The 16,179-nt window shown below is 36.4% G+C and overlaps 2 protein-coding genes across 2 annotated transcripts; both read left to right on the forward strand.

Moving 5' to 3' along the window:
- The first annotated feature begins 1,233 nt into the window (after nt 1-1,233).
- LOC146157223 (uncharacterized) lies at nt 1,234-6,067 on the forward strand. The gene is made up of 6 exons (XM_083388132.1): nt 1,234-1,404; nt 2,312-2,428; nt 2,952-3,008; nt 4,160-4,309; nt 5,176-5,345; nt 5,993-6,067. Exons 1-6 carry the CDS (start codon nt 1,239-1,241, stop codon nt 6,065-6,067), a joined length of 735 nt encoding a protein of 244 aa, XP_083244258.1. The 5' UTR covers nt 1,234-1,238.
- Nucleotides 6,068-8,790: 2,723 nt separating this feature from the next.
- LOC146157224 (lactadherin-like) lies at nt 8,791-14,065 on the forward strand. Its single transcript, XM_083388133.1, has 6 exons — nt 8,791-8,896; nt 10,226-10,342; nt 10,958-11,014; nt 11,492-11,635; nt 12,912-13,081; nt 13,928-14,065. Exons 1-6 carry the CDS (start codon nt 8,791-8,793, stop codon nt 14,063-14,065), a joined length of 732 nt encoding a protein of 243 aa, XP_083244259.1.
- Nucleotides 14,066-16,179: the final 2,114 nt, after the last annotated feature.

Here is a 16,179-nt window from a genome sequence, read left to right on the forward strand (position 1 = left end):
AGGGAGTTAGGGAACGTTTATCTTATAACATCGATTATAAAAAGCCAAAGCCAAAAAGATCGAGTAGATCGACATCATCTTGAAAAATACTTTTCGATACCTAATTGTATCAGCATCAGTTAATGTGAGTGAAACCATTCCAAACCTCAATCATAAAAACTCATAAAAAGGTGAAACGCAACATTAACTGATGAAGATACAAGTAGTTTCGAAACGTCCTTTTCAAGGTGATGTCGATTTACTTCACCTTTTCGGCTTTGAAATGCATATCGAGCTACTGTACATTACAGATTTCAGCATATTGAATTAAACCTAAGAGAAAACGCCTTTGTTTAAACATAAACAAAAAAGCAATGTACAGTTATATAAAATATTACTTTATTATACTAAAATAGTCAACCTAAACTTACGCCATTTACCATATTGGATTCGCAATTTTAACAAATGGCTAATACAAGTTTAAAGTCACAGCAGTGTATAATGAAGGTATGAATGCCATTTAGGCGCACATGCAAAGATTAAAGAACGTTAGACAAGGAAATGTCGTTTTCGACTTGACTTCCTTAAAGTGAAGTATGACGCGAGAATTGGACGTGACATCCGCAGTGTTGATTTGTTTTGAATGGCAGCGTTTAGCGCCGAGTTGAGAGATTAGTTTGGGCACATATCGAAAGTGTAACGCTAGAACAAGTGTACATTGTAAAGAAATTGTGCATATGTAAAGTGTTGTCTTATAGAAGGAGCGCCTGGAAAGCAAGTTATATTAGAAAGGCCTGGAAAACAAGTTATATTAGAATTTTTGTATTTTAATGTAATTTGATTTGTGTGGGCTGCAAACAACAATGATCCATATCTTGCTTTAAAACGTGAAAATAGAAAGAGTGTCGCAGACTAGTTTTCCCCAAAGTAGCTGCTAAGGATAACGTCGGACCTTGCTTTCTCGAGCAAGACGTTTATTAGACCATACAACAATTAATATAACCAAGTGCTCGCATTAGGCTACAGTTTGTCTCCAACAGTAGATTGCAAACTGTGCTCATGCACCCGATCCGCACAGTTTATACCCTACAAATGCCGAAACTATGTCGCTATACCACTCAATATAAAACTGCCAAACGAAAACTGCAAAAGTCATACAAAGCCTAAACCCTTTCTTAAAACTTGGTAATGATTTGATTACTGGCTGATTTCTCTCGTTAAATTGCCTTTTGACAATTAACATGCAGAATTAAGCAAACATGCGGCGTACATACATTGTCCTTTCAATAATTCTATCGGCTTTAATTGCCAAAGTTGCTCCGTCTTTGGCTTTCAACAGCGAGGAGAGCTTTGACGTTTGCGTTTCCGTTCGAAACCACAATGTTGCAAAACAAAACTCCACCCATCAACAAGCAAGTCGACCAGGTAAGATTTCTTATGTATTGTAAACAAAACGAATTTACAAAATTTAATTACAAGCGTTCGGTAATACCTCATTATGTCATCATCAGTGTAAAATAAAATCTTAAATAAATCTGTATGTTCAACTGATGATGGCATGAGCTATTGCCAAAACGTTGTAAACCTTACGATAATAATTTAAAGATGTTATTTGACCGAATCGCTTTTTTACGCTTATACCAATATGTAATTATTACTCACGTAATTTGGGTTAGAGTTGGTAAGTGTTAGGGTTTGGGTGATGGCGTATTAGGTTTTATTTCCTTAGGTTTGCATAATTTCAATGATCTATTGCGAAATCGATTTATATTATTTTTTTAGCTGGATAAATAACCTCAGAAAGTACCTATAGGCCCGGCTCGCTCTTACACGATTGCACCCGTTAGCGATTATTGTAGGTCGAATTGAACTATTTTGGTGTCCAGGTGAGTATAGCCTATTCCTTTTATTAAATGCACTGTTTAACACACGTTTAGTCAGTTGTTTGTATGCCATGAACGCGCAAGTTAAATTACCACTGACACACCTATAGTATGACAAGGTGTGACGTTTGAAAAGGATACCTATAACCTAGGCGAAATACTTCTGTGTGTTGAAACCGCTCGCGCAATCGAATGTAAAAGAAAAATTTGCAGGTGCATATTAGGCTATTTATTAAACCGAAATAGGCCTTCGTGAGTTTCTACAGCCAGGCAAGACATATTTTTTCATGGGACATTGGCCTAATCTATAGTTGTCCCCTTTATTGAAAAATGTGTTTACGTCGAAAGAACAGCAGTTACTATTTTTTGAGAAAACTTACTATTTAAAAACTTACTTAACTTACTATTTGAAAAATCCGTTACCGCAAGCTGCTGCTAATTTATTGTAGGTAAAATGGGCCCAAAAGGCCCGAGGGGGTCAAAAGGGGACGTTGGACCTCCAGGCTCGTGCGTTTGCGACCAGAAGAAACAGCAAAAGATGAAAAGCAAGATAGATCGCTTGGAAGGTAATGAACATTATTTTTTAGCTTGCCGAGTTACCTTTTAAAGGGTATTTTGACAATTGTGTGGAACGCTGTTCTTCAATGACTGACTTTACGAAAAGCTGTACCAATTCCTTGTAAAGATTGTAATTAAAAACGGGATAATCGACCCAACCAAAGAATAATGACACTAAAAACCGTAAATCTGGCTGGTATTCATATATAAAAGCAGCATTGTTCTGAATTACAATACCGTATGGCGTACGCGAAATAACGGGTCATGCAAAACAGTGTTAAATACACAAAGAACTCTCTAAACTTTATATTACCTATTATAAACAAAAGAGTTTTAAAATAGTATTGCTGTTTAGCACATTTTTTTATTTAAGGTTTTGAATCAAATGTGACATTTTGTAGAATAAACAGCTAAAACTCTAAGTAAACAAAGCAAATATACGGGAAAGGATTCTCTGTTAAGTTTTTCTTGTTTACATCTGTTCAGAAGAGAGATTTTCCATTTATTAAATAATAATTTTTGTTCATACAGGATTGTTGGCCGACATGAAGCCTGCGAGTATTTACTTCAAGTATCTCGAAAACCCAGGTATATCCAACTCAAAAGAACTGCATGAATATTTTACTTACTTTCTAAATCTAAATGACTAGGCCTACACTTTTGTTAAATACCGTACAATCAAGAATGGTTAAAAAACAATTAGATTTTACATTCATCAAAGAAAGTACCATAACTATACTTCTAAACCAGGGGCCGCCAACTTTTTCTGTCGCGGGTCAAAAAGGTCTCCGCGGGCCGCACAAAATAGTAACTAGGATTGTGTTATTAAAATGTTAGAACAGCTTTTAATCAGGTGAGCCTCGGACCTTTTTTCACCTATGAATGGATTTAATTACATTTAAGCAGGCAGTAAGTGTTGACACGAAGCGCGAAAGAAAAGCGTTTGTTTTGGTTTAATTCGAGTTCACACGTTGTCATCCATACTTCTAATGAAAAGTGTAATTTAAGTACTTTGAGGAAACGCGATAACCTTGATATAGGTAATATAGTTGATTGTTTAGTACCCTTCTATGTCCGGGAGCACCTGGCAAACGAAGCAAGGGCGAGTTTTTTTTTTGGTATACCGTTTTTTTTTGCAAGTTTTTATTACATTGCTGAAAATAAAAAAAGTTAAAAAATATATACCCAATAATTTGAATACGTTTTTCGTTTGTCCGCTACGCACTTGACAGTCTTTCACAGCGCAGCAGTAAAGAAGCGCTGATCTAGTTAAAAAGACAGCATCAAAACGTAAACGAACCGGACGTAGAAAGATCATTCGCGCGAAGCGCGAAAATTTTTCGCACTAACGTGTATTTAAAATGGATTCGTGTGTAGTTTGTCGAAGAGGCGGCGGACTGGATAAACTACATTGGCGTGCCGGATCCGGCCATTTGTCGACCCCTGTTCTAAACCTATAAGTCTTAGTAGAGTGTAGCGCAGTCATTGTGACCATTATGAAGAGTGGCCATAAGCTTAAAAAACGAACAGGTATGCTGATCACGTGAACGAGTCATGTGTTAGTCAGATGCAAACTTGGTAACAAATTAGTGGTAAACTGTCATTTTTCAATAATGTAACGTTCTTTTTATTGAAAAACATTTCAAGCAGCTTGACGTTTACCGAGTACTTTGATAAGCGGCCAAATTACCAATATACATCGCAAAGCCCATAAACCAGCGACTTCTAATGGTTTTCAGATGGATGTTCGATCGGCCTAAAAAATGGACGGCTCCCTAACTCGGCCCTCACGGCTTCGTCTATAGCGAACCCCGTCTCAAACCACCCCAGTTGGGGTGCACGTCTTGACAACCAGAGAAATAATCAGGATGTCTGGGCGGCAGGCGGAAGTAAGGTTTAACTTGCGTTTTTCATAGCATATATGTAGCAGTGTTGTAAACGGGCACTTTGAAATGACAAGTCTTAGTTAAGTCATATGTAAAATAACTTAAGTACTCGTCAAATCATAATTAGAGCAAGTTTTTATGTTAAGTCATTGTCATAAAAACTACACGTAAAGCTATTAAAATAGTGTAATCCCGTCTGGTTACGTGCAATACCTTAACTAAAAATTATCACAAACGCAATATACAGCAAACAAATTGTTTTATGTTCAAAAATTAGAATAAATTACCCTATTTTATAAAACGTACTCAACGAAACCACTTCATATTAACTCAAGTCATTTGTCCAAAAGACTTAAGTCAACTTAGTAGAGCATTAGGCCAAAAGGCAGTCAAGTCACGTCACTAAAAAACAGTGACTTAAGTGACTTTAAAAGTCAAGTCATTGACTTAAGTCATAACACTGGCATATAGTTCATGTATCTGCACTTTTGTATCGTATTCGCCAAACTAAAGACTATAAGAGCCATGTATAACAAAAACATACTGAATAACGTATCTTGTTCTGGCAAGTTAAAGACGGCATTTATAGTTTGCCAAACAAGCTCGCTGTATCTGAGCCACAGGAAACAGAGAACAGAGACAAGAGGGCCACGGGTTACTGACCAATGTCATTACTCTGTCATCCGCCTGAATGACTTAACGTGAAAAGTAAACCTTTAGCTATTTGGGACCAAGTAATACTTTGGCGACGAAGAATATCTTTGACAAAGCAGGATAGACCAAAGCGCCATTTACTAAAATATATTCGACAAAATAACTTGGTAACAGCACGTAGTAGATTTACTTGCCTTACGTAATGTTTTCAATAGGACAAAGAGGCGAGTGGGATCAGGTCGACTTGGGATCACCAACAAGGATCACTGGAATAATAACGCAAGGGAGAAGGCATTTTAGCCAGTGGATCACATCTTTCAGAATATCGTTCGGCAACAACACCAACAGTCTACGATTTATACAAAATGAACAAGGAAGAGATAAAGTATGTTGCGAAATACCTGATGTAACATACTGCGTAGCCTAGGCTTCGCTTTGAAGGGCCTGGCATCCAGGGCTGCGGAGTCGGTTGAACATAACCCGAGTCCGACTCCAGAGTTCGACTAAAAAATAAACCCGAGTCCGACTCCGGTCAAATGTGTGAGTTCCGAGTCCGGCTCGGACTCTACAGCCTGCATTTCACCAATTTCCGTAACTAAAATACCGTCGATAGTCAGCAATCCACTTATAAGGGTGTCGTATAATTCATTCACTCACAATACATGGTTGGAAAATATTCCGCCATATAATATTACACCTTTACAATTTCCATTTGGCGGCCATATCAGTTTTTAAATTCGGTACTGCGCATGCGCCTGTCGGACTCGGGGTCTTACGTCCCGAGTCCGACTCCAGCAAAAACAAACCGACTACTCGAGTCCCGAGTTCGACTCCGACTCAGCAGCCCTGCTGGCAGCACCAACCTATGATTGTCAAACAAGTAACTGTGATAGCTGTACGCAAAATTCGTGATATATACGCATAATACGAAAGCAGAATTCTCACATATATTGATGAGATTTTTGCTAAAACTGCTGGTTAAAACTAAGTATAGAGAGCAAAAAGTCTCCTTGTAATTTTGGATTTAAATAGATGATCATTGCCCAAAACGCCAACCTTAATCAATTCCCGTGTTTGCTTTTAACCGTGCTCAAGATCAAACTTTAATCGGTTGGTTTCAGGACTGCGGAGTCCGACTCGGGTTGAACAATTAAACCCGAGTCCGCGTCCCGAGTTAGGCTCCGACTCAACAGCCTGCATTTCTCCCTTAAGGTGAATATCTTGCAATCCACTCATAAGGGTGCCACATAACTCAGCCACATACAATACATGACTCGAAAATGTTACACCATATTCTATTCCACATATACAATTTACAGTTTGCGGCCTTATCAGTTTCGAAGTTCAATAGTGCGCATGCGCACGTCGGACTTCGGGTAGTCTTAAGTCACCTTAGGCTACTCGCGTCCGACTCCAGCAAAAGAAACTGACTTCCTGTTTATCCGTTTTTATTAATTTGTATTCTTTATACCGTAAAAGACGTTGTACCAAAATTTACCATTTGTACAAAGAAGTAGGTATGTAAGGCATTTTTTTATAAATCATTTTTGTTTAGATTTTTGCCGGAAACCACGATCGAAATAGCCACAAGACGAATGCATTCGTTCCAGCCATAATTGCAAGATACTTTCGAATTTATGTTGCGTCCTACCATTGGCATGCCAGCGTGAGGATGGAATATTTGAAGTGCTGATCAAGTCGAACGAATCTTTTCGACATATATGCACAACATTTTACATGACTGTAAAAATGTTAAAACAGGTGTTGAAAACGAATAAAGAGATATTCGAAACGTTCCAAATGCTACTCACTGTGACTGCCGTAATTAGCTTCTCAACAGTTACATTGAGGTAACAGTATTTGACTGTCTTTGCGGCGAAAACTAGACAATTGCTATAAAAGTATCGACAACAACATGTATTTCATCAAGGTGATATATTCAATTCAGCACTTGGAGGCACAGGTACATGAGGTGCATGTAGCACAAACGATTTGATATTCGTACATGTGTTTTCTAAAACAAAATAGAAACGTTTACAAAAAGTAGAACACTAGCGGCAGGAAGTTACTATAGTGAAACTTCACCGCGTATTACAATTTAATTACCTAATATTTTATTCTTGGTAAAATATAAATAATTACGATTAACTAAACGCCATTAACAGTAATAACTCAGTATGTGCAATAAAACAAATCACGTGTTATTAAAACAGACACGACCGATTCGTAACACTCACTGCATGGGCTTTGATATTTTCAGTCACTACGTCTCACTACAACCTCCAACCATTATTCTCCACTATAAATAGTATGCACTTAAATTGCAGTTACAATCATATCTTCCAAGAAAAATGAGTGCCTTCCAACTCATAGACATTTCGGGGATTTGTTTAGAGCCTGATATACATAGCTAGGGTGGTGAGTCAGCTCACCAACGTTGTGCTAATGTCCTAAGGCATCAGTTAAAACCACAAACCTGTTGACAAGGTAAACAAATCACTTCATTCCCAAAGGAGTTTTATATTAGACGTGAGCAGACTGCAAAACAAACGACTGGAACAGATGCACAAAGAAAGTGTTACGGTTCTCCTATTTGGAAGCCATACAATGCAAGATGCAGAAACTGTAATTTAAGTATCGTGTTTTAGCATTTGTTTTTAATCTTAGGCGAAAAACGGCTAACAAGGTAGCAATTAGGAATGCACGTCTTTCCTTTCGTAAGTCTCTGGAAGCAAGATGCAGAGAAAAAATTATCAATGTTGTTTTAACAGTTATTTGATTAATAGACGACACCCAAATGGTTAGAGTTGTGTGTTATTCGCTAACAATTTTTTACTTTTTTAAAAGTGGGAACAGATTTTATTTCAGTTAAACGGCAAGAAGGTAATAGTTAATAGCCTAAAATAGGTTGTAAGGACAATGCCATACAGGTAGACGTTTCTTAATACTTGTTACAAAGTTGGCCAGTAAGGTAGTATTCCAAAAAGCCATTGCCTGCGGTTAGTAGACGTTATCGAAATTGACGTCACAAGTGCCACGAGAGAAAATACCAAGTTGAACCCCTTGGAGAAAAAAAGTCTACTATAGGTCACGTATAAGTTGACTTTGAAAAAAACATGTTGTCCCCTTTGCTTATCATTATCACAACCCCGTTTATAAAAGACGGACAGCTACAGTAGCCTATACGTAACAGTTTAGCAACGGGTTGTGTATATATAGCCTGGAAAAGCACTGATGTTTGGTTAAAACATAGAGGTACCGGTAATGTGATTCGTATAACTGGTTATTTCAGCTAAGAGCTTCAATTTGTGTCCACCCAAATACTAAACCTAAATTATAACCGAATTCTTGGTAATTTTTAGTTAGTGGGCGACCCATCTAATTGTACGTACGGAGACCCACTTCTTTAGTGCGACCCATAGGTTGAAAAACACCATTCGAGATAATTGTTTAATGCTGTGTATACATTTTAACTCGAAGATGGGAAAGGGTAGACTGCCTTGCAAAATACCCAATCGGTATACCTATACCTTCATCAAAAACTAATTAAAAAAGAGTTTATAGGTAAAAATAATGACTGGGTATAAATTTTACTTCAAACTGTTTTCCCTTCAGTTATAAATTTGCGAAACCAACGAAAATAAATACAAAATATAAATATATAAAGAGAGCTGTACGCGACTGTATCTTGCAACATGGCCGAGAATTTCCACTTTTAAATTTTATACAGTTTTTAACAAAAACTAGAGTTTTTCATTAAACAAAAACTAGAAGACACGATGAGGCAAATTTGTAGTTTACTTATCTTAACCGGTTTGTTTACCAACGCTATGCCGTCCTACTTTGACGATGACGAAAACTTCGATGTGTGCGTTTCAGTCCGAAAACCAAAGTTACCGCCTCAACGGAACTCAAACTATTCGGTGAATCGACCAGGTAAGCTACACTGTGAGAAATGGTGTATTAAAAAACGTTCATGGCACTTGTTTGAACGCAAAGTTTGAAGCGGCCATTGGCTTGCTATGCAGCAGCGGTTCCCAAACTGGGGTCCCTACAACAGTTTCAGAGGTTCCGCAAGAAGAATTTAGTTTTTTAAGTTTTTAAACATAATAGGCTTTAGCGAATTGTTTTTAAACATTAGTCTATGTTTCAAACAATATCTGTCATAATTATTAGACTTTAGTTATGCTTTATTTTTCGATTGTATAGCGTGTTTTATGATGTCTCTCGTGATATCATAAAGCACTATGCTATACTACTTGCTATCAGCGAATTGCATTAGTTAGAAAGTTGTTACATTAGAAAAAAAACGTGACTGCACTAGTGTACTATGAAACATGGATCAACTGACCCTTGAATATGTATAGGGCCGCGAAATATTAAAAAAATTGCAAACGGTCCACCAGGCAAATTTTTTTGAAAAGTTTGGGAACCGCTGCTATACAGGGTTCATTCAATCACGGCCAGCAGGCCAGAAAATACAGACACAATGCAAATTTCCATAAGAGGCCATTCCCTTTATGATGATAAAGTACAGTTAAAATGTTTTCGGATACAAATCTAAACTACATTTTGATGAAGCGTTAAATTGTATGATATAAAATATGAAAGCTTTCTACAGTTTCTATTGCATATTTATATACATTTCCTTCATTTAACGATTATCAGTTCATAAAGTTCGACAAAAATTTTATATCCGGCCCGCGACGACCATGCCTTAAAGTTATCTGACCCGTTATGGAAAAAGTTCGGTGACCCAGGGTCTACTACAAACAGCTTTACAATGACTTCAGGTTAGGTTAAGTCCCACTACTTCAACAATACTTTGCAAACGTATAATAAATGGCTGCGATTTTTTTTTTGTAAATAGTTTGAATTCATTTACAATAAAAATCGATAACAAGCGCTATCCCAAAACATAAAGGAAATTATATTAGAACTAGAAGTTTTACAAAACCACATTCTTTTAAATCATTTGTAGATTTTGCTCGCATTCCCTGAATAACAAGTTTAGCAGCTGATTTTATTTTAAACTTACCGCGGACTGTCACACAATTGTCTGGGTTCGGTGTAGCCTACTGTGCACAAAAGCAAGAATTTATTCGCATTTAATCTCACAGTTGTTATTGATTTTTATGAAGCTAATAAAAGTCCACTGTTGACAAAGTCATTAATTGGAAAGCGTAATTTAAAGTGGTCCTAAAGGAAAAAGTCCTATAAGAATTGTTTACATATACAGATTACCATTTGATGTTGTTCTTGCAGGTAAAATGGGGCCAAGGGGTCCGAGAGGCTTCAAGGGCGACATTGGACCCCCAGGCTCCTGCGTTTGCGATCAGAGAAAGCAGCAAAAGTTGCAAATAAAACTGGATCGCTTGGAAGGTAACTGGGGCATTTTGCAATATTAAATCACACAAAAACATAAAAAGTGGGACATAAAAACATATAAAAATAAAATATCTAAGGGTCGCTGTTTTTTGTTTAATTACAACTACTGATATATACAGTGACAGTATACCAACAGCCTTAAATGTCAAACATTTTGCCCTTAATGAAAACCGACTTTTATTTAGTCATTTGTCCTGTAAATTCTTAGGCTTGCACATTAGGTCGACATAGCAGCTATCATGTTACGCCATTCATAAATTTCAGAATAGTATAGGCCCATTGTATTAATCGCAACATATTTAAACAGTGGAAGTTGAAAATCAGATATTATAATAGTAAACCAAATACTCGACTCTAAATTGGACAAAATTCGATTATTGGGTTTGTTAAAATATGTCTTAGTAACGAATCGCGTTGAAATTTATATGAAAAACGACATAAATTGCATTACAGCAATCGGAAAGTCTTCTACGCACAGATTGACATTAATACTTGTCCAATCGAAATTGTGAGGTTTTACATAGTATGTATATTATTCTTCATGTAAATGGGCATTGAAAATCGAGCCTTTGGCGAGACAACAGTTTAAATACTAATTTGCATATGTAGAGTTGTACATCGAAATGAAGCCTGCAGACATTTATTTCAAGTACACAGAGAACCGAGGTAAGATTTTACGGTTTATTCCGCTGAAGAACAGCCATACCTCCATATTTAGGTTAGTCTAGTAACTTTTGACATATAGGCCACTTACAGAAAACTAAGCGATCAATTCCTACAAAATTATGTACAAGATATTTTTATATATTTTAAACAATCTACAAAACGTTTTGTTCAATGAAATTTTTGAAATATTACGCTTAAATTATGTGTAAAATTACGTTAAGATTGTACACATGTCTACTTTGACGTAAACCATAAGGTTTAGCTTGGTGGCAGTCAAAATATTTAGGGGAATTATAGGCTATATTTTCAGCCAACATTGAAGAAATTCGGAATACTGTTTCAATCCCGCAAAACCACCTGTAAACACTGCACAAATAGTAGATTTAGAATTGAGAAATCTCCCATGCCGCAATAACATTTCTGCGGGCTTGTAGTTGAGCCATGATTCCTTGAAACCTCATTATACATTTTTTATAGACTCGTGCTCAGTTGGATTGGAAAACAGACGAATTCCGGATTCTTCAATCTCAGCTTCTTCTCACGTCAATTCTGCACAACACCACGGACCGCATTTAGCTCGACTTAACAATACCGGAGGGAAGATTTGGGCGCCAGCCAATGGTTTGTATTACGCATGTTCGATATTATTAGATCGAAGCCGATACCAGATCCCAGACAATATCAGTACTTGTCCGATCCATTGCATAGTATCGACGTAAACGATTAAACTCGGTATTCGGCCTATTGTAAGCATCTTAAAATACGCCTAAAAATAGCCAAATCGTAATATACAGCAATAAAATTGTTTTACGTGCACAAACTAAATAAACAACCCGATTGAATTGAACAATGTAGCATAAAGGTTGGAGGTTGTAGTAAGACGTAACAAGAATATCAATTAAGCCCATACAGGGTATAGGTAGCTAGAGTAGGTAAGTATAGGTATAACAATGTTTAATAAAACACTTAGTTTAACTTAAGTTGTTTGACAAAATGACTTGAGTCCAAGTCAAGTCCTTTGTCCAAACTATCAAGTCAATGTTAAGTCATTTTGGTCAGAAGACTTAAGTCAAATCAAGTCATTTATTAACAGTGTCTGAAGTCAATTCATTGACTTAAGTCATTTAAATACTGCTAATTTAAATATATTTCATAACTTTGAAACGGTTAATAAGTTAATTGTCAAAAAACAGGATTATTGCTGAAGTTTCGACTATAGGTATATAGAAATAAAATAAGGTATCGTACAGGTCATGAGTTAAGAAGTGCTTTTTTTAAGGTTGCTTTTGGTATAGATTGAAAGTGTTTATTTTGCTAGTTCAAATGGGATCTTCCACGAAGATAAAACTCAATATTTAAAAAGTTATAATAGACGTAAACTATACCTTGCTTGCACTACAGTTCTGATCAAGCTGACTGATGGCATCTGTGTACTATTATGTGTGCCATTATCGTTGGCCAGTACGACTGCAGAAGGGCCTGATCACAGAATACACATTGTCTATATGTATGTTTCAGTTGTAGACTAGAATCTAGACCGAGTTTAACGTTAGTGGTGAAGACTCGTTTGTGAGTTTATGGGCAAATGTCTCACATCTTGCAGCAACCAACAGTCCGTGGAACTATTATTCGAAATAACTTATAAATATAGTAGCACAAAAGTAAGGTTGAAAACGAATACTATATAACATAACAATCTTTGTAATTAGCTGTAGTTGTCTAATTCTAAGTAGGGTAATCAGATGGCACTAAATAAATAAAAATTGTATTAACAATAAGACAAGCTTCGCACAACCGGGCTTCATCAGGTCAAAGTAGAAATTTTCCAAGATTTCATAGTGACACGTAATTTGCCCTATATAGCAACTTGGTAATTATTTCCAACCTTGTTTATCAGGACAAATCGGCGAATGGATTCAGGTCGACCTGGGGTCACCAACCACAGTGACAGGAATAATAACTCAAGGACGAAAAACATACGCCCAGTGGATCACTTCGTTTAGAATATCGTACGGCAACAGCATCAACAGTCTACGCTTTGTGCAGAACCAACAAGGAGGAGATAAAGTAAAAGTCGTCTGTACTGTGTATAACAACGGTACAATTTAAAGCGTCGTTCTGACACATCGGTTTATAAAGGGAGGGATAGCTAAAAAAATAATAAACGTACGAAAAGATAATCGCGGACAGTCTTTCAAATCGTTGGTCGGATAACTGCAGTGTTGTAATGACTTATGTCATTGACTTGACCGAAGTACACTTAAGTCACAGTTTACAAATACCTTGACTGAAGTCTTATACTTACGTCATTTTGTCAAAACTAAGCGTTTTTCATTAAAACTATCCAAATTGTTTTCACAATAAACAATTTAATTGCTGAATTTGCGATTGTGTTTTTTGTACCGTATTGTTGCCGATAATCGGACCAGTTTACCAATTTTACAACTTTAACACTTTACTTTTATTTCAATGCTTGACTTGAAATTGACTTACTTTGTGATGACTTGAAGAGTTGACTTGAGCAACCAACGACTTGGACTTGGACCTGACTTGACTTATAATTTTTGCAAAGGACTTGACTTGGACTTAAGTAATTTCGAACATACGGTAATAAATCGCTCATACAGCAATTATTTGCGCCCAGTAGTAGCTGATACGACAACATATTTTAGATCATTTTTATTTACATTCAAGTGAATTTAAAAACAAATTAGGTAAAAAAATTGTTTTAATTTAATGTAACTAAACCTATACGACATTTAATATTTAAACGTAGTTTTTGAGTCAAAATATACTCAATATTAGATGGGCCCGTCCGAAAGTGTTCCAACATATAAATATCCCAATTTATGACACAGAGGCAATTTTTAGCGTGACATTCTTTCGACCGATAACTCAGAATTTTCTTTTCAGATTTTCGTCGGAAACCACGATCGTACAAGCTACAAGACGAATGCATTCGTTCCGTCCATAACTGCAAGATATCTTCGTTACTACGTTGTGTCATATAGCGGCCACGCTTGTCTCCGGATGGAATATTTGAAATGTTAAAAGGGGAAAGGAACGTTTTGGCGCCGACCGCTCCCTCAATCAGCATGTGTTTAAACCAGGGCTGTGAAGTCGGTTAAAAATAAACCTTACAGACCGAGTATGCAACAGGAACATTTAGAGCTAATGGCCTTGTGCCATTATCCAGTGTTTTTTAAATTGTGAGCAACATAGACATTTTCAGTGGGATGAGGCATACTTATATTAAGAGATAAATAAAGCTCATAAATAATGATATTTTTAGTCAGTTTAACGTTCTTTGTTAACTGCACATATTGGGTTTTATTATTATTTACGCCAATTTACACCGCAGCCCTCGTTTAAACTACAGATGTCCGATACCGAATTTTAAACTCTTGCTATACCGATAGCCCATATTTTCGGAAAAAATATAAGGCCAATGCAATCCAACACCGAAAGACGTCATTACAATATTTAAATGGGCAAATTGATATAATTGAAACGTACCAATGGAATCTTTATTGGCCGTCAAACAATATATTGGTTTAGCATTGTTTTGCATTTAATTTGCGACTTCACCAAAATACATCTTTTACAGTAAAATATTCTCAGTTATATCACGACTAGTGGCCGTGTTCTATATTAATTTAACAAGTAAAACTCATAGTTAAAAACATGAGTAAAAACAGGATAAGACGTTTTGTTTAAAAGGAAAATATATTTCGCCAAGTGGCATCATCAGTTCCTGTAAGAATACAAATAAATAAATAAAATCAGAGCGCAGCCATCAACAAACCAATAAAAGTAAACAATAAAATATTAAAACATGACAACAGACTGATGTATTTTTCCCCCTTCATCCACTTACTTGCGTCGCCTACTCATTTGTCCCAGTCGTGTTGCCTGCAAGGCTGTAGTGCTTTCCATTACGTTTTTAGTCTATTATCATGTTTTAATATTTTATTGTTTACTTTTATTGGTTTGTTGATGGCTGCGCTCTGATTTTAGTTATTTATTTGTATTCTTACAGGAACTGATGATGCCACTTGGCGAAATATATTTTTCTTTTAAACAAAACGTCTGATCCTGTTTTTACTCATGTTTTTAACTATGAGTTTCACTTGTTAATATACGCGTCAGCGGAGCAGTGATCGACTGGCTAAAACCTACCGCCGATGATTTTGGATTCTATAAAGATACACCCTATTGTTGTACTATATTAATTTAATATCGGATTTGCACCGATAACATCCTTGTATCGTATGCGCGCCGTAGTGCCATTTGAAATCAGGTATCGAGTCTGATCCGGTAATATCGGACATTCCTATATAGTTAACACTGTGGCGCCAAAACGTTCCGAACCCTGATAACCATGTGTTGTATAATAAAAAAAAACATGCATGCGTCACTTAGAAAACGTGTCATTATGTGTGAATAGTAAGTTTTCATCCCTTTATATATTAAAACATAAAATTTTAACCTCCAGGCAAGGCATGTCAGGCGTGACCTAACTGAGGTTTAAATCTTTAAAAGCTTTCCTAATTCTTACATTCAGCAAACAGAAAAATGTTCAATAAAGCCAGAAAACGTTAATCGGCTAACAGCAGGTAAAGTGCCTAGAGAATATAAAAATGGAAACCAGAATCTTTATGGATTATTATTCTCATTTATTCAGGAAAGTAATCAAACTTAAAAATATAGTAATTTTATCAAGTTTTAAAGAAAAATGGCAAAAATAAGAATATATCACTTTACCGAGATCATGAGTTATAGGCCCGTTTAAATGTTTGTAAAAGGCGTATTTCTTTTCTTAAAGCAATTTATTTTAAATGGTTGCGCTATCATTAATTATCGTTTTCGTAAATTAGCGAGTTGTTCAAGATATACAGATTACAAATGTTAGTTCAAAAATGTCACGTTTATTTTGCCTTGTTCAACTGTGAACCCTAGTGTCCCGAAATTTGGGTAAATTCGTTGTAATGAGCCAACGCCGGGCCAGACATAGCCTCGCCGTGCAACGCAAAGTTGTAAAACCGGTGTTTACAAATTGCCCGGGGGCATTAAGAACACGTTGAGCACACGACTTACTCTGTGCCTCGTCTGCGCCAACGAACCCGTGATATATTTTATGACGTTACAATGTATTTCTCGTGACG

The sequence above is a fragment of the Ascidiella aspersa genome, chromosome 4, assembly GCF_963924565.1.
Source record: "Ascidiella aspersa chromosome 4, kaAscAspe10.2, whole genome shotgun sequence".
Lineage (NCBI taxonomy): Eukaryota > Metazoa > Chordata > Ascidiacea > Phlebobranchia > Ascidiidae > Ascidiella > Ascidiella aspersa.